We start from the raw sequence: 23,220 nt of genomic DNA on the forward strand, positions 1-23,220 counted from the left end.
AAAAAAAAAGTGAGCAATCGCACAACCACAGTGACCTGCCATCAGCCAGGCTGGTCCCTGAGGCTGTGTGTGTGTGTGTGTCTGTGTGTGTGTGTGTGTGTTTGTTCACTGCCCTTTCCTCCTGTCCCGGCCTGTTGACCTATAGGAGCCAGAGGGACTATGGCAGCCGGTTGGCCTCCGGGCTCTGCAGCTGTGTGAGCAGTCTCCTTCTCTTTCTCTGACAGACTCCATCTCTGACTCCATCTCATCTATTACTTTCCGAGGGATTCCTATTATCATCGTTATTATTTAAGGGTTCAAACCTGTAGTTTTTGTGCTGGTTCATAATAATAATATTTTCTAACATTTATCCAACATTTTCACAATTTGCACAAATTGTCGTGAGATGATACACGATATAGACATGCCGTTTGGCAAAATGATAATTATTGGTGGTGCCTTGCCACTCAAGAAATATGACCCTGATCAGCCAGGCAGTGGAGCTATAATCAAATCAATACACACATTACATATGGGAGGCCCTAACCCCCATAGTCCGCTTCGATCCGAGTCCAATTGACACCTGACTTGGTTCACATGTGCAGCCAGACCTTCTCTACAACTATTGTTAATAGGATCACCCATGTCTGCCATATTAGATTTTGTACAATTTACAAGTTTGTTTGACCAATCACAAAATTGTCATTAACTTATTGACCGTGTGTCCAGTCTTCACAAAACTTGGTACAAGAGGCTAATACAGTCTTGTTGTCTTAAGTCATTCCTTGTGTCCCAACCTATTAGCCGCCTACTTTCCTAGGGATTCCTATTATAAACCTATTATTATTGCTGACTTATTCTTTTTTCCCCCTGTATTTTGCCCAATAACTCGACCCTGCATTGCTAACTTTTTAACCATTTTGGCACATAGACATGTTAAGCCCTTCGCTACTTAGCGACAAAGAGTGGAATAAGTGCGCCCATAGTTTCAACAAGGTCTCACAGTCAAACCCTCATAACTGCCACGGCGTTTGACCGATTAACATGGCACTTGGTACATATGTGGATCTCCTCACGGTGAACAACTTCCGGCCCATAAGCTCCACCTATGTTTCCTGTCCTTTTGGATTTTTTGAAATGCCTTCAAAAATCTTCTTCTCATGAACCATGAGTCAGATTGATGCCCAAAAGTGGAATGTGTGATCCTTGGACATGCCTGAACTTAGTTTGCGAAAAGCTAGTATACGCCCTCTAGAACTGACATGGAATTGCAGCTTGCAGAACACATTTGGGGAAAGTACGGAACATTTAGAGAAATTCAATATTGAATTCAATATTGTTGCTTATCATCACAATGCTAGTTTAAAGTGGGGCAGATACTCAATGCTCAACTGCCTGCTCCTACCCAATCACTCCCATCTTGTAATGGCACACTCTGATGTGTCGCAGTTCATTCATTTACTTAATTCATGATGGGCACTCTATTGGGTACTCTACTCTTGAACATTGGCCCTTCTCTTGGTCAACAACGCCCAAGCCAATTAATACATTTTTCATCCTGAAAGTGGCATGAATTAAGTCTGTGCTAGAATAGATTGGATTACATCAAACTTTTACGATCCCCATGGGGAAACTGGGTGCTATAGGGAATGCTGCGCGCCATCATCAACACTGATTAGTTCTTTGCTATGTCGGCCATATGGTAACCTCTTTTTGATTGACTAGGTGAGAATAATCAGGCTTATATCTAGTGGAGAAGGCTTATCAGTCCATCGCTCAGCTTTCTTCCTGACCCCTCGCAGGGCCATCTCAACATGAGCCACCTTTCACCTGGCAGGATCCAAGCTTATCGCACCAATTTCATCTCTGGCATTAAAGTCCCCTGATCGGATCATTCCCAGCAATCGGTGCATTTTTAAGTCCCGCTGCGCGCAACAGAGAGCTTTTCTTTACCTCCCGCCGCCGGTGCAGCAGCAGGGAAACTTGGTGAAACTTGGAGGCTTGTTTTGAACCTCCTTTATGGTGCCTGTTCCATGACCTCACCCATTTCTTTTGAAAAAATTGACTCGTTTTTTCACTCTTTTTTTTTTTCTTCCAAAGCGACCTAGAGGATCTGAGTGTTGTTCGCATGTAGCCGGAAATGAAAAGTTGGCCCAACCTGGTCCAACCTGGCTCAACCTGTAGTGTTCAGGTGGAATAAAAACCTGCAGACACATGGCTCTGGACACCACACGGTTGGCCACTGGCCTGCAATATATATAGTGGTACTGACTAATGACAGCTACCTAAGAATTTTATTATGATGAAGGTTAATACAGTCAGTTTATACAGTGTGTTTGCTAAATCAGAATACAGATACAAATAGGAGCAGTTGATTTACTAGGGATGGGACGATATATTGAAAGTCAATATCGCGATACAAAAATGTGACAATACGTATCGTGGGCCAGAAAAATAAATCGCGATATTAGCTTAATTTTACTCTGCTGTAGTAATCACAAATGAGACGGCTTGACCATCACAATCATAATCCCAAACTCTTCATTGAAATTATAGTTCAGTTCAGTTTGTGTATGTTCCTTATCAGCTCCAGTGTGGTTCGGCCGTGGGTCCCACACCCTGGGTTTGGAATAAGGGCTTCTCAGTCCTGCTGCGACAGGCTATTTAGCTGAGCTGTCAGCTGGATGTAGAGATGTCGGTGGCATTTGTCTGAGCCTCCGTCACTCAGTGGCCTGCAGACTCGCCTGTTGACATCTGGGCTTTATTGGCCTTCTGGCTGCTGGCCCTGCCATGGCTGATGGGAGGTGGAAGTGTGTGGCTCTGTGTGTGTGTGTGTGTGTGTGACTGATATATTGTTTTTTCCTTATATTGGACCAGCCAGTCAGTGTCGTCCACCTCTAACACGATAGAGGTCCCTCCCTGACCACAGCTAGTCAATATGCTTTTGTTATTATTATTTTATATCAGATGTCTGACCAGACAAATCTTTCCAGTGTGGTGTAGGAGGATTTTACTCAACAGTCTGTAAAACCTGCCTCACTCTGCCTTGAGGAGCTGCTAACCCACCTGAGAGAATTTCATTAGAATGACTTTCAATGGAGAGTTTTAGTGTCCCATAATGGTCTAAATGCTGTTTCAGATGCTTTTCCACCCTGACACGAATAATATTCTGAGGGAAGCACTAGATACTAGAGATGAAAATAGTCAGATATTAGCCTAAGATATTGAATATCAGTGCAAAATATTATTTATTGGTAGCTTGAATCCAAAAATATCAGCATCTGCCTTCAAAAACCAGTTTCAATATCAAAAGCTATTTTCTGATTACCACCCAGGCCTTTTCTTTGTTCCCTCTGAATGGCTATTCCCAAATTTGCTGTGTTCCGAACCAAAATTAATCATTAATCATTGCCATGTCAGTTGAATGACAGTTTGTGTGTGTGTGTGTGTGTGTGTGTGTGTGTGTGTGTGTGTGTGTGTACGCGTGTGTTTTTCTGCTACGGAAAACTTTTCATGCTGCACTAGTGGTTTTGTGTGTGTCTTTGCATGTGTATGTTTACGTGAGTCGAGTATGGTTTTGTGATTTAATTACTGCAGGCGCTTTTATTTGTGGTTGGGCAAAGTGTGAAAGTCTCAGTGTGAGCTTTTGTGTTTGTTTTGAACTTTGTGTGTGTGTGTGTGTGTGTGTGTGTGTGGAGCAGCAGTGTCCAGGCGCTGGCGTCAGTCGTGTGTTTGGCTCGGCTCTGTCCGGGCCGGCCAGCTGGGCCATGCCGGACCGCGCCAGGCCACACTCGCACATAATGCCGCAATTCCACTTTTTATTGGGAGACCAGATTGTTTTCAGCCCCTCACAAATTGTATTTCGTCGGTGTGTCCTTTGTGTCACCCATCCGTCGCCCTCTTGGCAGTGCCATTGTGCCCCACCTGATATCACCTTGAATGAGTGTTTTTTTTTTAAGAATATATCCCACGCTTCCTTTCCGTTTTGTTGTTGACCTGGCGACCAGCCGGGTCATCGAGGACGGCGACCCTCAAATTAACTGAGTAATCATTGGCGGAGGAGCAGATTTAAGTGTTCGGGAGGCTTGGGCTCAGAGGAGCGCCTCCCCGGTGACCTCGAAAAACACCGAGGAAGAAGGGGGAGGAGGAGGAGGAGGAGGAGGCTGTTGGTGCCCAGTGGAGCGGCAAGGTCACAGAGCATCACAAGCCATTTCCACACAATCAGGGATTCTTAATGGGGTTTCAAAAGAGAAAAAGGATACTTCCTTGCCAATCATCGGCAAAATCCAGCCGAAGAAGATGATAAGGTGCGGTTCGGCCGGGTTGAACACTTCGGTTTGATAACGCCTCGGCCAACGGGACGTTTTGCCGTCCAGAGAATGACTTGCTCCACGTTCAGATTCACTGAGATTGGGTCGCGAGGGCAATTTGCGCATTTTTGTGTCTCAGCTGCATTAGTTAAGAGCGCAGAGTCATCTTTTGTAATTATTATTTCATCATTAATTTCATGACCTTGTGTATGTATTTCCTTGCCTTGTAGCTGTCTCTTTCAATAAAAAAGAATGTGGTCAAACAGCGTACGACCCATCAGGATTTAAAATGTGATAGTTATGAGTCTTAATGCAGAAAATTTGAAACTGCTCCGTCTTTAGTCTGGTTGGTGATATAGGGCATCTGATATATTACTGTGTTGTAATCATGAATATCCAGAAATAATCCTTAAGTGTTACCAAATGTATTTTTCCATGTTAGATTATTTGTCATCACGAATCATTCATCTTTTCTGGTTAAGGTGTCATGTTAAATTGGTGTTTTTTTTTTTCCATCCCTCTGCTTTGGCACGGAGTGTAGGGAGAGCACTTTCTCTCTCGATGACTTCAGACATTAAACTTTATGAATCAGCTTCTCAGTTGCTGAGGAATATTATCAAACTCCGCCTGATGGGGAACACTGATAAATCCCTCACTGCACCCAAAATTTAATATCTCAAGAAAGGATGTTTCAAGCCCAGATCTTGCTTTCTCATATCCCTAAATGGCAACTGGGGGGAAATAGACTTCACAATCGGCAAAGTCTATTATAATACAGAAGGGATGAGAAAATAGTCACTTTAAAAATGTATATGGCTTCAAGCGTAATAGTGTAAGTAATTTGTTAAGTGCTTATAACTCCCTTGCAAAAGTTTCCAAGATTTCCCCTGAAGCAAGCGCTTAATTAGCATATTAATTTTTCAGAATGGCTTTGAGGAGCTGCTTCTCAATTTTTCCTCCCCCCCCCCACCGTCCCCCCCTCCCCCTCTCAAGCTCCCCCTGTTAATGTGAAAATATTTTCTCTTTCTTTCCACGTCGGTCGGCTTGTTTAGAGAGCCGGGGACCTCATTGGGATTCAGCACGAGCGTTATTTTCCCTCGATGGGAGCCACTCAGTAGGTGTATCGTCCTCGACATCTCAGGGGCCCTATAATAAGTCGCCTCTATCAATCTTCATAACGCTACCATCATCTATTGACTGAGGGGAGGGGGGGGTGGGGAGGGCGGTGTTTAAAGCGCATTGCCTCGGTTTGTCAAGGCGGGACCGGGCCGCCGCACCTCTGGGGCGAGATCAAGCAGGGGAAGGGCGTGTTGCGGCCCGTAAAGCGGGACGAGGCTTCTCACTCTTATTTATGTAGCCTTTATTTGACCAGGACGTCCCATTGAGATTCCAAATCTCTTTCCCAAGGGAGACCTGGCCAAGAAATGGCCGCAGGGGGCTACACAGGAAAACATACAAAACAGTACAAAAATTGAAAAATACTATAATATGTACAATAAAAAAAGATCACAGTTTAGATCAGAAACAGGAGCGCACATCTTGCACAAGACTGTGGATAATTTGTTTGAAGTGATTTAGGGGATTTCAAGCTGGAGCTTTGACTGGAGATTGTTCTAGGAGCAGGGGGCAAAATAATCAAATGCCTTTTCACCAAAAACAGTTGTGATTCTGGGAACTTTAAGAAAAATGATAAATGATGTGATAAATATAATAAAAATGTGAGTTCCTAGTGAGTTAAGTAAGCCGATCGCCGATCTCTTTGAAGCTTTTGCTCGGTGCGGCGTTTACATCGAGATGCTACGCTGTATACTGCCACAGCTGCCTTCGTTACACATTACACCGGTGGGAAAGGAGGACTTTTAACAGGTTGAGTTCACCTCCGCGTCAGAAGTCCCGCAGATTGTTTATGCGGCCAATGAGCGTCCGGCTCTCCATCCTAGTGGCTCGACCCGCTCCTGACCTTGTGGATTACACAGCAGATTGATCATTGTGTGTTTGAGCGGGGTTCAAAGCACCATTGATGTCATTGGTAGTCTCTCTTTTTCTCTCTCTCTCTCTCTCTCTCTCTCTCTTTCCGTCTCTCTCTCTCTCTTGCTCCCAGTCTCATTTATGTGACAGCTTTTCAATTACTTTTCACTGTTTGATGGCACTTAGGAGACTGTTCGCTCCATTTTCCAGTAAAGCAAGTAGTTGGTGGCATCAGTCATTTGAATAAGGGAAATCCAAAGGTTTTCATAGCTCCTTGTGGATCAGATCCGAATACTCAGTATGGGTGTAGAATGTGCTTCTATAAAAATAAACAAAAATTATTAGGGCCGCACGACATGGAAAATATCATATTGTGTTTTTTCTGACACATACTGCAATTGCGATATGGCTTTAGGGCTGTGTTTACTAATGAACTGGTTAAAGCGGTGCCACAACACTACATTGTAGAAATACATGTACTGCTCTGTAAATGGTGAATGATCTTTGTTTCCAAATTCCAACATTTGCTTATTTGACTGTAACACTGGCCATATGGGCTAGTTGTAATATATCAGATAAAGATATACCGGTATAACCTTAGTCCTATCCTGATCCATTGACTAGAGGCTTGAGAGTCCTGTGGGTGTGTGAGTGAGTGTGTGTGTGTGTGTGTGTGTGTGTGTGTGGGTGGGTGTAGGGAAGGGGGTCGGTGGTCGGGGTGCATCCATGCAGCCTTGGCAAATGGAACTAATCAACTAATCTGGAGCTCTCAGTCAAACAGCCTACTGCTGTCAGTCAGGGTTAGCGTCCAGCGCCCGAGCCCCTGCTTGTTTTCCCAACAAATTTGAATATGTGATTCAAACCGCCTCCCCCCCCCCCCCCCCCCCCCCCAAACACGGACAAATTGGAGCTTGGTGGCTAAATTTAGCCGCTGCAAATAGAATATGGCAAGCATACCGTTGCGCTGTCACTCAAGTCTATGACATGAGCCTAGCATGAGGCAAAGCAGGGAAATGGAGCCTTTTTTAGTTTCTTTGCCAAACGGGTCATTGGGAAGTGAGTGAGTGTGTGTGTGTGTGTGTGTGTGTGTTTCTGTGTGTGTTTTCTTCTTATATCTGTACTTATGAGGACCAAATGAAAAAGAAAATCCTCCAAAGTGAGGACATTTAGCTGGTTCTAACTTCTACAAGGGTCTACTTTAGGGTTAGGACTTTTTATTTTTTATTTATTTTTATAATAATTGTATTTATTTATTTATATGACTTGGGTTTTGGTTTAAGATTAGAATTGGGTAGGGCTGCACAATTATCTCTAGATAATCTTATACTGCTGTTTCATGTTTCCGCGAGTATTAATCGTGTAACTGGACGATGTTGAAGTGTATCGTATATTTCCATTTCCCTGAAGGTCCCAGTGTGGTGTATCGAGTGCTTTCATTACGCCTGACCAATAACAACCTTTGAATGCGTAACGTGCACCATGTAACCAAAACCTTTTAGTTCCTGAAAGTGGATCATCGTCTGTCACCTGGAGACATTTTGGGTTTAAACCAGATGATGACAAACCAGTTCACATTCTGGGCAAAGTTTGCCTTCAGGTTGTAGCTGCGCCCCAAAGTAGTAAAGGAAGTATTTATTGTTTTAATTTTGTAAATAAGGACCACAATAATAGTAAAACAGTAAGAGTGAAAACATCACTTTATAGCTGCTGCTACTTTGAGAAATACTGCACTGAAATATATGTTAAGGTGCAAATAATTTTGCTTCCTGAACAAACACAAATAATTGTGATTAATAATCGTGATCACAATCTTTAGCAAAATAATTGGGATTATCATGTTTGCCACAATTGTGTAGCCCTAGGATTAGGAATAGGTGTAGGTGAGGGACTCTGACAGCTCACTGCCCCACTTATTTCTATGTAGGTTTGTATGCCCCCCCACCCCCCTTCCCCACCCGAGCAGTCTTCTACAATCACAGTTGCTGTCAAGCTCAATCAGATTGGAGGACTGTTACTTAATCGGCGGTAAATAAGTAAACATGAACGGTCTCGGGCCTTTTTATCGCAGATGAGCGCTTCAAGGAGCCCGTGAAGAGGAACCAGGAGGGTGAAAACGCCATCCGCTGCTTTTCATCTTCTCCCCTCCTTATTCACTTCTTATTCCTCCTCATTCACTCCTTATTCACTTCTTATTAACTTCATATTCCTTCTTATTCACTCCTTATTCCTCCTTATTCGCATCTTATTCCTCCTTATTCACTACTTATTCACTTCTTATTCCTCCTTATTCACTCCTTATTCCCCCTTGGTCACTCCTTATTCCTCCTTATTCACGTCTTATTCCTCCTTATTCCTCCGTATTTCTCTTTATTCACTCGTTATTCCTCCTTATTCACTCCTTATTCATACATTACAGTTCCAAATGACTTCCAATTGACTTATAAAGGAAACGTGGCTGTCTGACCTATGCGTCTTGTAATTTTTCACTCTACTTAGACAACAGAACATGGAGTGGAGAAGATCATGGATGTAGCACAGTACAGCAACCGCCTTGAGAGCTGCACTGTATGGCTTACTTTACAGTTTAATAATGACCAGCCATATTATGCACTGAGCATTGATATATAAGAATTAGGCAGATGAATACAGGTTAAGTAGATACATGTATACATAGTAAAGTAGATGTCTCCGACGACTGGAGTTACAAATGTAACCTACGCTAATTCACCACTAAACTGGAATGCAGTTTGTATAACGATTAAACAAAAAGATAATGCACCTTAACTGTGATTTAATTTCAATATATCATGGCCAGTTGTGGGTTATGGATTAATTAATAAATTCTAAACTGACATAGTGGGGGGTGGGGATGCCTTTTTTAATGGTTTCCTTGGTAACAAGGTTCCATATCAAAACGATTTGGACTTACCTTGCTACCTTGCTGTCCCTGTATGGGACAGTAAAAATTTCCATTGAAACCCAGGATAGTATAGTTTATATTGTATATCTTCCTCCTCGCCACAGGGTGCTTCCATTGGTTAACTCTCATCATCAGAGTGTTTTTGAAAGCGACTATGGATCGTCTCCGTCCATCTGTTCATTTGTTTGTTCTGTTGTTGCATTTGTTTGTTGTCTGCCTGTCACACGCGACTGGGTCTGCCAGACACCACTGATCGGATTTTGATAAAACTGTGTGTGTGTGTGTGTGTGGGGGGGGGGTGATGCATCTCATTACTGCATTCTTCTGGCATTTTCAAATTACATTGATCAGCCCAAGGGGAGTGCATGCTAGTTTCATGCATGCAGTTTCAGGTCAGACTTAGAAATTTCAATCAACAGTCTTATCTGTGATATGAAATCAGATCCGGCTGTCCTCGCTCTACAAATTTGCCTTCAGGATCATCAATGTACATCATATTGGATATTCCACCGTTTTGAATTTCTTGAAAAACAGTTTTCCCCTAAAGCTTTTTAATTTTTTTTACCAATTGGCCAAAGGGACACGTCATTTGTGGGCGACAGCTTGTTGCAGCTTGACAGCTTGTACTGTTGCCTTGTTCATGATGGAAGGAGAATGTAGAATAACAATTGGTTGCCACCTAAGCTTCAGAAATTAAATTTGCTAAAGCCTCTTCCCAGAGAGCCGACTTCACCAGGGCTTCTTTAGCATGGACAGCTACACCCCTCCCCTCTGGGAGACTGTTGGTTGGCTTGCTGTTGGATGAACCACACGGTGATAAGGATCCATGTATTGGGGCGGCTCATCTAATGAACAATCTTAATTAGATCTCTTTCGCTGCCTGCAGGAGGAAGGATATAAGAAAGAGTCGTTACTCCTTTTACTTAATACAAACCCCATTCCTCCCCAGGCTGCTGCCCACGCCAATCACACCTCTTGTTTTTGACAAGCGACGATAAAACAAACTTCTCTCTTCAAACCATCGCCCGACTCAAAAATACTGTTTGTATAGTGGAACCACATCTTCTCCAACCCCTCTAAAAAGGAAGACATCCAGGAGAGTGAAATGTTGGAAGAATGCTGTGTAGTGAAATTCAAAATGCACTCTGAAGAAAAGCTTTATGCCATAAAATGCATCAAGGATTTTTCCACCTGTTTTTATCCAAGGAAAGTCGACTGAGCTCCATGCTCTTTTTCAGCAACACCCTCCTTCACATTCATGTGGATTCACACATTCAGACCAAGAAGTCGAAACCACGGGTCAATTTTGAAGAGGCGGCAATTCCTCTAACGTCCGCTAGGGTCGGCTCCAAAAAGACTCCAAACCCGGCCCAACTCCATGCAAGTCAATGGGACCACAACCCAACTTCTCGCTCAAAATATGAAGTCAATAAATTTTTTCGACAAGAGGTTACAGTCTCAGTAGCTAATTTCACTTCTTCTAATGTGTTTCCTCATGCCGATTTTCAAAATAATTGCGTCATTAACGGGATATACCGGTTATAAAACGGCGTTGTTTTCCTAGTGATTGACAGGTCGCCTGTCCAGTGATCGACAGGTCGCCGATTACGGACCAATAGCAGGCGCCGCTGTGGCTCTGTGGACGACCCTCGGCCTCTCTTTGGCTGCGCTGGCTCCAAAAAATGTCAACATGGCGACTGTCGTAAACCCAATCTTTTGGCTTCAAAACTGCCCTTCAGAAACCTATGGGACGCCACACTCACTACGTCCATCTTTTTTTACAGTCTATGATTCAGACTGCAGTACAACTGCAGCACTGCCCAGTTGGGGGTTCAGTGCCTTGCTCAAGGGCATCTCAACAGTAATTGCTGCTATACTCAGATTTTCCCAGCTGGTTCTGGGATTTCAACCGGCAAGCCGCTCCGATCCTCGAAATTGCGGCTCATAATCGAAGCAATAAGTGTATCACCACATTTTTCTGCTCACTATGCCTGTTTGACGGACAGGTGGGTTTTGAAGTCCGAGCCTCCAGATGAACAAGAATCCGTCGGAGAAAGCGTTAACTCCAACTGCCTCCTGAGAGATCAGAGCTGGCCGTCAGCATTTTTAGCGCGGGAGCCGCCGCAGCTATTCTCAACCGCGAATGAAATGTGGGGAGGGGGGGGGGAATAAATAAAAACAGGCTCGTCTTTTTTTTTTTTTTTTCTTCCCTTCCCAGAGATTTCCCCCCGCTTGTGTTAATGGAAATGTCAGTTAACATTTCATCCCCTGTGGTTTTTATTCTCACCATTGATTAGTGTTCCATCTTCAAACCGTCTTCTTCTCGCTCTCCAAGCTGAGAGGTTTGCCTTCGCGGGCCGCGGCTCGCCCACTCGCCATACAGGCGCTACATCTCCGGAGACCTGTGCATTATCACTGAGGGACAGATAACCTTAACGGAGGTCTGGAGGTGGTTCAGCTCAGCCCGCCTCTCCGCTAGATGACAGACCACCTTTTCTTCCGCCGCCCCTGCTCTGTGGAAATAGCCCACCTGTTTCCCATCCCATTGTCGCCGGCTTTTTATCAGCGCCGCGCAGCCCGAGCAGCCGGCGTTTCAGGTGTGTGTGTGTGTGTGTGTGTGAGTGGGTGGGTGGGGGGGGGTGGGTGGGTGAGCGTCTTTCACAGACAACGCTGACAGCTGACATTCTCGGAGAAAGAAGGGGGAAAGGCGGAAAAAGGCGGGAGAGACGTCGGGGACGGAGTCACGGAGAGAAGAATGATGGAGATCGGCCGTAGCGGGAGGGAGACGGCGGCGGCGGTGGGCCAAAACGGCAGCATCAGCAGGGGGAAGACAGACTCCTCCCGCCCCCCTCGCCCCCCACCTCCTCTCCTCTCCTCTCCTGTCGCTCTCGTCTCAGCAGATATATAAAAACACATCACCTTCTCCTCCTCCGCCACCGCCTGACGCCCGTGTGTTATTCCCATTTCTACGCCTGCCTCCCAGGAACACTTCTTCATATTCATGGATTCGATGTGGGAATTTAAGGTTCTCGGAATTGCGAAAAAAACAACAACAAAAAAAAAAACGACGCTCTGATGTCTTCGCTTGTGCCAACAGTATTTTAACACCCTCTGAGCAATAAGCTCTGACAAGGAAAGAGAGTGGAGGGGTTAAGGCTTGTTTAAGCCTGCTTAAAGCCCAAACAGTTGTTTTGTGTTAATTTTGTTTGGAGCACCTGCTGCTGAGCAACATGTCTGATCTTCGGGAGCGCGCGCATGCACACACACACACACACACACACACACACACACACACACACACACACACACACACACACACACACACACACACACAGAGTCTCCCTTGCAGCCACTGCTTCACAGATGCAGCTTTTCAAATTTGCACAAATAATGGACACTCGCATGTTTTTGGCATGTGTCAAATCTGACAGTCCTCCAGAGAGAAGAGTAGAGGCTGCTCCCTCTTGTCCAGACATTCCTGTCCATCTCTCTCTCTCTCTCACTCACTCACTCACTCACTCTCACACACACACACACACGCACACGCACACACACTACCACTTTCTCTCATAAAACAAATTGTTTTATTTTGCCCGTTGATCTGTCCAGGTACAGCTTCAGCCACTGTTGTGGTGTTTTTATTATATGCAGTTAAACTAGTCATTTAAATCTTCACTAGGTATTTTTTATGTAAAAATCCAGCTGTCTTATCAGCCTACATAACAAAGTGGGGCTGCAACAGAGAAGAGCGTCCCGTCACCACTAATTGAAATGCCCTAGATTCACCCTTTTGTCAGCATGGACACTGGCAAGAAATCTTCTCCACACAGAAGTGACGAATCAAAACTTAAAGGACTACGCTGACATTTTGGGAGTTTGGCCCATTGGTCACCTTACCCAATATGTACTGTGCCCTGAATTTCCCCTAGGGGATCAATAAAGTGCAATCTTAATCTTAAAAGAAGAACATTGGCACTAAAATCGTTCTCTGTGAGTTACCTCTTAAATTGAGCTTAAAATTAGTTGGAAAAACTGACTGTAAAGGCTTTGTTTTTGTTTTTTTGTTTATTCTGTTAATAAATATTTTTCAAAAGATATGATACGTTTTCATTGGATTTTATAAGAATTTATCTGTATCAATGTCAAAATTTTGGAATAGAAATATCCCTAGCCTCTGGTTTGTGGCAGGCCATTAGTCAACATTCCTTCACTTTATTTGTAATAAAAGTACAATTTTGTCTCCATCCTAATCAATTTTTTGCAACATGTGATTTTGTATTATGTGGCATTACAGATGTAGATAGAATCACTTTTTACAACAATCATACATAGTAGTAAGTAAAAATGTAGTTTGAACTACTTTTTCTCTGTAAATGTGCTTCACAAACCTATATTTGTCTTGAGGGCGGCTTTTCTGTAGCTCAACTTCTTCCATTGTGAAGTAACTGCTAGCTTGTCAAACTGCACTTTCAAAATAGCCTCCACAACACTGGCTCCCAAACTGCGGCTGATCTTCCTTTGCAAACCCAGAACAAATTGATCAATACTGACTTTCGCAGGACCTGGTCGTCGCTAAGCTCGCTCGATGCGTGAGTGCCATTGGCTTTTCTTTTTTTTTTTTTTGTGCATCTGAATAGTGAAAAATGAAAAAAAAAAGTTGATGTTCTGTTATTCCAAAGACAGAAGCTTTGTGAGGCATTGGAAAAGAAAGAGAGAGAGATGGAGCTGGAGAGGAGGACGGAGCGAAGGAAAGGTGATAGTTATGTGTCAGAGGAATGGATGGAGTAATTACATTGTTCCAGCGGCCTGAAAAATCCCCCCCCCCCCCCCCCCCCTTCAGCCACACGCTCTGACAGCCGCCAGAAAGAGCAGACTCTCTCTCTCTCTCTCTCTCTCTCTCTCTCTCTCTCTCTCTCTCTCTCTCTCTCTCTCTCCTCCTGCCTCGCTCTATTCCTTGACATTCTGGCAGATGATCTATCAAGGGGGAAGTGGACAGAAACGGAAGGGGTGGGGGTGGTGGGGGGGATGTAAAGATGTTGGACAGGGATTGAATGGAGGAGGGGGGGAGATGCAAGATGCCGCGATTGTTTGCCCCCCTCGCCCCCCACTACCCCCATCCCCCCGTCAGTGTGGCGTGGTGATGAATATGAGTGATGGTGATGGATGCTCCTGTCGCTGGTGCAGGTTGGCGGTTGGTGGTTCGGGGGGAGGTAGACCTCAAACCTCAGTGTTTTCAGGTGACCGGACTGCCTACAGGTATATGGGCTTGATACTGGCCCTTTATTAGAAATGGCATCCGGCCCAGTCAGTGTGATCCGCCTCTGATATGATTAGGCTTGGGCCGATATTCGATATTATTGAATATCGTGATGTTTCCTGAATATCACGATATTGATTGATTACATATTTATTGTAGAATTGACCAAAACTACACTGGTTGTCAATGGGAAGCTTTTAACCTGAATTGATTCTAATGAGACATTCTGATCAGATTCCAATGATGTTATCCAATGTTATCCAATGTGTTATTATTATAAATACTTTCATTCTGGGTTTCAATGGAGAGTTTTAGTTTCTAAATGCTGTTTCAGAGGCTTTTCCACCCTGACAAGAATACAATTCTGGAGGAAGAACAATCCTTTAAAATGGCCCAAATTGAAAGATATTGAACAAAATATTGGCTATTGTCATTTTTCATTCAAAAAATTTTAGTATTGGCCTTCAAAAACCCACATCGGTCTCACGGCTGCACAACGGCTATGTGATAATTACACCGGCGCTGTAAAAACCTTCCTGTATATTCGTCCCTCAGCGGCTGCGGCGCGGCACTCGGCTCGGTGAAACACCGCCGCAATACGAGGATCTTAAGTCATTCCCTCGCCTCTCTTCCACAGCGCCGACTCTCCAGTTGGCTATTTATCGCAGCCCCGGTCATAATAGCGGCAATGGCCATCCTCAATATTTACTCAGCATTAAGATGGATGGCGTCTGGCCCCAGCGCTGGTCTTACCCACCAGATGAGCTAATGGTGTTTTTCTGCAGTGAAAAATGAAGCTTGTGATGCTAGTACAGAAACCTAGGAGGAGGAGGAGGAGGAGGAGGTAGGGGATGATGAGGGAGAGGATGAGATCGAAAGAGAAAAGGAGGGAAAAGTAAAATCAAGATGAAACGGAGAGGAGGAAAGTGGCGAGATCGTTTGTTGTATCAATCAATCCATCAAGCTTTATTTATAGAGCAACTTTTGTACATTATTGCTGTTTTTTTTTTTATTTAGTCTCCATCTTTGGTGCTCAGCGCTCATCGCTGTGGTGTTTCTGCACTGCTCTTCCCAGAGATCACCTGTCAATCAAACGGTGTGTCCAGCACTGTGACGTCTTTTTCCCTGGATTCTCTGTTGAAGAAGTTCGAGTTAGAGATGTGGACAGATTGTGAAGTTCCAAAGGTGACGACTGTAGACACTAATTGTGGCATCTCCATAGATCTTAGTTTGTCCACTGGAACAACGAAGAAGTCAGTGCCAGATCTGCCATGTAAACATCAGTAAGAAAGTTAAAATCAATTCTGGCAACATTCAGGCAAGCAATGAATGGACTTTAAAGGCCCTGACACACCAGGCTGACGGTCGGCCGTCGGGCAATGTCGGGCCGTTGGTAAGCGTCGGTGTCCCTAGTTTTTGCGGTGTGTCCCGCACCGTCGGCACTAGTCGGACCCTGTCGGCGTCTTTTTGGCCGATTGAGCATGTTGAATCGGCGTCGGAGCCGTCGGTGAGAGAGATCACTCTGATTGGTAGTTCGTGTTTTGCCTCTGGATGATTGGACTGATAAATTCCTTCAACATGTAGAACTGAACAGGAAAGAGCCGAGCGAAATTTTTAAAATCGGAGGTTTCATTTATCTCCAGCTCTCGAGACAGGTTGGGGAAAGCCCCTTGAGCCTGTCGCTGGAGTAACGTTATTCATGATTTCACCCATTTAGTGCGGTTTCTCCTTATTTTTCGCCTCCGCCTCTTCCTTTCTTCTTCCACAACCAAAAGACCAAGGGCTGACAACGCCAGTGCCATTTGCAACTTCTTATCAGACATAAGGTATGGAGAGTTATTTCCCCTCACGCAGGCGCAGAACGTACGTGCTACTTGGCCGTCGGGTGTAGTCTTTGCGGTGTGTTCAAGTGCAACTTTTTGGACCAGACGCAGGCGACGTGAGGCGACGCAACAGTCGGCCTTCGTCGCCGCTGGTTCTTTGAAGTCGGTTTGGTGTGTCAGGGCCTTTAAGGAAAATTTCCCCCTTCAGATCCGTAGTAGTTATTTTGCGATGAAGTGTTGTAATTTACTCTTTTGGTGAAACCACTTTCCCTCAACCTGCCTCCTTCAGTTAGTGATTTGCTATGTTTCCCAGAATGCCTTTTGACAAGCCCCAAAGAAGGGGCGTGAACTTGTTGCTTTCAATCACAGGTGGGCTTATGAGCATATGAATACAGCGAGCGGACAAAACAGTTGGTGAACATTGAGCGCGTCTATGATTGCGGCCACACTCCCATACTCAAAACACAACATGTCTTGTGGCTGCATTGCATTCTGGTCTATTTTCTGCTCCTGTGGCTGGAGAAATCGGTCTCTCTGTCTCTCCCTGTATGATTGTTGAACGTCTCTCGGTGCAAAATGGCGGCTCTAGAAAGAAGCCCTCGCTCTTTGATTCTGAGGTGCTGACACCAAAACCTGACGCTTATGTTGATGTTTTAGATCGCTGAAATATTTTTTGTATCGAACTCCATTGTAGCTGCTGGAGATATCTCAAGGGAAAAACAGAATATTTGGATTCCATGAAAATGATCACATTTTAACATTAAATTGACACAAAAATCAGTGGGCTTCAAACCAAAAATATTGTATCGAAGCGTCAGCCTTCAAAAAGTCATATTGGTGGATCCCTACTACACACACACACACACAAACACACACACACACACACACACACTCACAGACACACCAGCCAGCCTGCCAGCATTCTTTCATCCAGGCCCAAGGAGCAACTCAGACGGTGCTTTGACTAATTCTTGGAGTTTGTTCTCTGAAATGTTGCTAACCTCTCTCTCTCTCTCTGTCTCTCTCTCTCTCCCGTCCAGATGGTCACAAGAACAAAGAAAATATTCGTAGGAGGATTATCAGCCAACACAGTAGTTGAAGATGTGAAGCAGTATTTTGAACAGTTTGGCAAGGTAAGGCCATTTGGAGTGTTCTTTCTTCTGGGCTGTGTGTGTGTGTGTGTGTGTGTGTGTGTGTGTGTGTGTGTTTGTCTCTTTGACGTTGCAAAGCGGGTTGATCATTTTATGTGTTGCTGTGTGCGGTCTGAAGCAGATTGTCGCTGGTTTTGTCGCGAGTTTGTGTTATGAACTTGGAGGGGTCCAAGTCATCCAGTTGAAATCCCAGACATCCTTTCTTGTCGTCCGTTAAAGGCGTACCGAGCAGGATTTCCCCCCTTTAAACAGCATAAACTCATCCAAAAATGATCCTACTCAATCATTACTTATGGTTTTATATCTAAAAGTCACGCTGGCTGCGGTAAAACAGAGCAACTCGTGTGTATCGGGAGCTGGCAGCTAGCTACCGTTAGCGTAGCTTCGTTGTAGTAGAAAAGCTAATTGCTAAGCTAACCGGAACCTACCTTTCCAACAGAAAACAGGCCAACTCCACTCGCTCTTCATCCCCATCCCCTCCTTCAATACTCTCCAACAGGTGAAAGACAACAGATTCACTCTTGTTTGCCTCGCTGTACTTTTTTACAGTTTTTTTTACCATTCTGGCAACCGCAGGGAGGAGGGGCCAACTTTGAAAGTTGCGTTTACAAGCCACAACCAGCAGAATCGTACTCAGCACGCCTTTAACACTGAATGCTAAACTCGGCTCTCGGCTTTTGAGCTATTGAGCTGTTCCTCACCTTTCCTCCGGAACTGGGATCCAGTGTTCCATTTTTTTTCTCTCACTAAGCGTTGGGATTATTCCGGAGTGTAGTGGCTCACGGCGGGCCCGCGGGAATAACCGGCAGCCTTACCTTAACGTTGACGCAATCCCACATCTGATGGCTTACTAGAGGAAATCCTGGCTTTCAGCCGTCATTTCAGCTCAGACCAGCGCATTGTGGCTCAGTTAGGAGATCAATCTGATATTCTGGGCTCAGATGGACTTTGTGTGTGTGTGTGTGTGTGTGTGTGTGTGTGAAGCAGGGTTCGACCGATAGGAGTCCTGGAAGGCCGATACTGATATTTGATAGTGATAACAGATATTCATTTTGACAATTTTCATGCCAAAACATTCTAATTGGACTTTTCCCATTTTTAATAAAAGGACAGTATCAGCCCCATATATCGGTCTAAACTTAGAGAGTATGTGTGTGTGTGTGTGTGTGTCCCAGCCAGGTCACCATGGCGACCTCTCTGTCCATCTGTCTACCTCTCTTCTCTCTTCTTCTCTTGCTCTCTCCACCCTGCCCAGGTCATCCATCAACATGGCACAGTCATCTAACACACACACATACACACACTTGGCCTGTGTGTGCGTATGTGTGTGTGTGTGTGTGTGGGCCTTGGAGAGTCCATCTGAGTGGATAAACCAATTAATTAGCTGATGTCCGCTTGGTGAATGGAGAGAGCAGACCTGTTCAGACAGGAGGAAGAGGAGGAGGAAGAGGAGGAGGAGAAGGTAGAGAGGGGGAGGAGGAGGAGGAGGACAAGGCAGGAAGGAAGAGGAGGAGGAGGAGGGAGAGACGAGGGGAGGGAGGAAGAGGAGTAGGAGGATGCTGCAAGTGTGTTTCCTCTGATGACTTGGCAACTCTGCCCGCATAGAAGAAGTGACTCACCTTACCTGCATCTGTAAGCGCGCGCGTGTGTGTGCGTGTGTGTGTGTGTGTGTGTGTGTGTGAGAGAGAGAACATACCTGGAGGTTAGGTGTGTTTGCATATTTGGTGTGTATTGGCGTGAGTGTGTGTTACTTTTGTGTGCTACCAAACTTTTCCAATTAGAAGAGGAGTGTGTTGCATGGAGCTCTTGCGTGTGTGTGTGTGTGTGCGCGCGCGTGCATGTCTGTGTGTGTGCGCACGCTTCAGAGAAGTGAGGAGCAGGTGGCTTGGGGCACTGAGGTCGTAGAATCTGTCTCCACACAGGCTGCTCTCTCCCAGACGTGTGTGTTTGTGTGTGTGTGTGTGTGTGTGTGTGTGTGTTCCAGTGACAGAGTCCTTTTCCCCCTCTAGCTATGAACGTCAGCGCTAAATTGCATCCTAAGCAGAACGGCGGCTGGACGCCCTAAGCCAGATTTATGGAGTGTCTGAGCGAAGGCGGATAAATGCACCTTGGAGACCAGACGCGCCGCCATTTTCTCCCCTTCGGCCAAACTCTGTGTCATCGTAATTGAGATGGCAGCCGCTACTGTCTTCTTTGGATATTTTCTTACTAATTAATACCTACATGCTCAGCTTCCCTACAGTAGACGCCGCTAGAGCCGGGCGGCGCATCCGAAAATTCATATCACGAGATGACTTGAAGCGTATATGCAAGTGTGTTTGTTTTTCTGCGACATTTTCATATTAATAAATGTCCTTTTTGCTACTCTCTATCACTGATAATAGTGATTCAACCTACAGCCAGTTCATGAATGCTTTTACATTTGCTATTACAGAAACCATCGTCTTTAAAATTTTGTCTTTGAGCTAAGCTTTTTTGAGCTAAGTTCTCATTGCAGAGTTTTTTTTAAAATTTTGTCTCCATCTTTGTCGCTCAGCGCTCATTGCTGTGGTGTTTCTGCACTGCTCTTCCCAGAGATCACCTGTCAATCAAACAGTGTGGGCGGGACTCTGACGTCTTTTTCCTTGGATTTTCTGTTGATGCAGTTTGAGTTTCTCTTTTCTTTGTCTGTTCAGCCATGGTGGCTGAACTGCTCATGCTAACTACCCAGTTAAATACCCAGTATTTATTCCAAACAAAACGGAAACAAAAAATGCATCACTTCCTGTGCGCCAAAGGATTTTTCCCAGGAAAGAGCTACCAGACACTGAGTGTTTAGAACAGCAAATGGAAAAGCTTTCATGAACGGGCTATTGTTTGGATCACTATCAGTCAATGATAGAGAATAGTAAAACAGACATTTACTTATATGAAAGTGTCACAGGTTATTATTTTAATGCCCTCCCCTCTAGACACTGTCATCTGCTGTTACTTAGCTGCTGCTGTTGGCCAGCCTTTTTCCTCCCAGGAGTTTTCCCGCTCACTTTGGGGACATTGGGAACTCAAACGTGATATGTCATCAAAAGGGCAAATGTTGCAACCGGGAATTCCTAACATTATCTTTAGAAATTAGCAGAGAAAATCGACCGAGGACCACTCCCCCCTCCACCTGCCCGCCTCCTTCACCACACAGTCATTCGCTGGTTCCTGGTAAAGGCTTAGTCATAGGTTTGCTGTAATCAGCTTTGAGTTTTGCTTCAAACAACGTGGACTTTGTCCTTCTGAGGCGAAGAGAATTACCGGATTGCTCTCTCTCTCTTTCTCTCTTTCTCTTTCTCTCTCTCTCTCTCTCTCTCTCTCTCTCTCTCTCTCTCTCTCTCTCTCTCTCTCTCTCTCTCTCTCTCTCTCTGTGTTTGTCTGTCTCTCCCTCTCTCTCACTTTCTCTCTCTGTCTGTCTCTCTATCTCACTTTCTATGTCTCTGTGTTTGTCTTTCTCGTTTATACACACACACACACACACACACACACACACATGCCTCTTCACAGACTCTTTCTGTATAGGTTAAAGTGGTTCAGTTTGATATAGTCAATCTAGATATTTTTAGTCATTTTTGAGAAATGGTAATCCTAGGCTGCACATCATAAGTATTAGAATGGTGAATTATATGTGCATGAAGGCGCATGTTTGTTAAAAGATACAATCAGTGTACATCACCGCACATCCCGCATTAGACTGAGGACATACATTATTGACCATATCTCCAATTTAGTGTAATCTGTGCTATGTCGTATGTACATGTCGTTTTACTGCTTTTTGATCGCTTTTTCATCTCGCATTATTCTCTGGACAGAGCAGCAGGAACTCCAACACAGAGCAGTCGGCAAGGAGGTGAAAATGTTTAAACACGGTTGAAATACTTGAGTCCCTTAGCGCTTAGTTTTCTCTGCCCATTTCCAGTGGATAGGAGGGCGAACAAATGAGAAGAGTTAGTGAGGGATGAAAGAGGAGAGACTACTGCTATCCAGTGCACAGGATTAGCGCTGTCATGATGCCCACCTCCTTATAAGTGGTGGGTGTATGTCTGTGTGTGTGTGTGTGTGTGTGCATATATGTGTTGTGTGTGTGTGCGCGCAAGAGTGTGCATTGCTCCCCAGGCCTAGCCTAATAAGCTCTTAGAATGCTTTTCATAGCCCCGGTGCCAATGAGTGCAACTGAATCTCCTTGTGAAGATTGAAAACATAATGTGTTGAGTTTTGGACAAAGGCAGGCTGGGCCCTAACAATGTTAGCACCTCCGCCGGGAGTTCTCCCACTGCAAAACACATCGCTCTGCCTTTCAACTCTTCAAAGTCAATGGAAAGGGTTGGGAATAGAGGAAAGGAAAAGATTTAGATAGCTGGTTTATTTTTTGCACTCTCTCTGGATATGCTTGCGAAACAGAACCTGGTGGATGTACTTGATTATATTCCACATGCTCTTGACAGATACCATGAGAACCATTTTGTAGTAAGTCTAAATGGCTGCTAATTTTGTGGCTTAATGCTGTGAATAGTTTTGAGGACTGGATGGATTCAGGTTGTTTCCTCTCTGAGGATGATACATATAACAGCATAACAATAAAAAAAAATCTGCTATTAGTGTTCTTCATATAGCACTTAAAGTGGATAAAAATATAAGACATCACAAAATTTTATTTAAATATTGCATAAAGGTAAGTTCCTCGGGCAGGTTGTTACACAGTCTAATGGAAACAATGGCAAAATCACCTTTAGTCTCAAGTCTGGACTGAGAACAGTCAGAATCAATCACCTTTAGTTACAAGTGTGGACTGCGAACTGTCAGAATCAATCACCTTTAGTCTCAAGTCTAGACTGAGAACTGTCAAAATCAATCACCTTTAGTCTCAAGTCTAGACTGAGAACTGAGAACTGTCAGAATCAATCACCTTTAGTCTCAAGTCGTCTAGACTGAAAACAGTCAGAATCAATCACCTTTAGTCTGAAGTCTAGACTGAAAACAGTCAGAATCAATCACCTTTAGTCTCAAGTCTAGACTGAAAACAGTCAGAATCAATCACCTTTAGTCTCAAGTCTAGACTGAAAACAGTCAGAATCAATCACCTTTAGTCTCAAGTCTAGACTGAAAACAGTCAGAATCAATCACCTTTAGTCTCAAGTCTAGGCTGACAACAATCAGAATCAATCACCTTTAATCTTGGCTCTAGACTGAGGACAATCACAATCAACTTATAGTCTTGAATCTAGACTGAGGACATACAGAATCAATACATTTTTGCCTTGACTCTAGACTGAAGACAGTCTTGAGTCTAGTCTTGACTCTAGACTGAGAACAGTCAGAATCAATCACCTGTGGTCTTGAGTCTTGATTGAGGACAAGCGCTTCAAGACCTAGCTGAGCTTTAGATATGATTAGTAAAATTTTAAAATACATTTTATAAGTGCTAAAACTGGGGGAAATCTTCTATTTTGGTTTGATACCAGTTAAAATCCTAGCTGCTGCATTCTGAACCAGCTGGAGATACGAGAGTAACATTTGACTGAGGCAGGGATGGAAAGAGTTGCAGTGGTCTGAAGGATACCTTCCTTTCAAAAGTCAAGTCACCATTAAAAATGACATGCAAGTTTCTGGTCACTGGCTTTGTGTCGAGGATTGCTGACAAGATCAAGAAGTTGGGAGAGGAAGAAATACGACACTCACTATTAGCTATCGCTATTAGCTTTTATTTGTAAAGGAAGAGGAACATTGGAACATTTTTGAAGACATTCAACTCTGTCTGGGAGACAGTTTTTAAAAATGTCTAGGTATAACTGGG

General features: G+C 44.4%; 1 protein-coding gene across 4 annotated transcripts in view; it reads left to right on the forward strand.

Annotated features, from left to right (window-relative positions):
* LOC139923566 (RNA-binding protein Musashi homolog 2) overlaps positions 1-23,220 on the forward strand; it is a 280,792-nt gene that overhangs the window by 60,537 nt on the left and 197,035 nt on the right. For all 4 annotated transcript variants that reach the window (XM_078283979.1, XM_078283978.1, XM_078283981.1 and 1 more), the window contains exon 6: positions 17,298-17,390. In XM_078283979.1, coding sequence (XP_078140105.1) covers positions 17,298-17,390 — 93 coding nt within the window. The remainder of the gene's footprint in view (positions 1-17,297; positions 17,391-23,220) is intronic.

This window comes from Centroberyx gerrardi, chromosome 6, assembly GCF_048128805.1.
Source record: "Centroberyx gerrardi isolate f3 chromosome 6, fCenGer3.hap1.cur.20231027, whole genome shotgun sequence".
Taxonomy (NCBI): Eukaryota; Metazoa; Chordata; class Actinopteri; order Beryciformes; family Berycidae; genus Centroberyx; species Centroberyx gerrardi.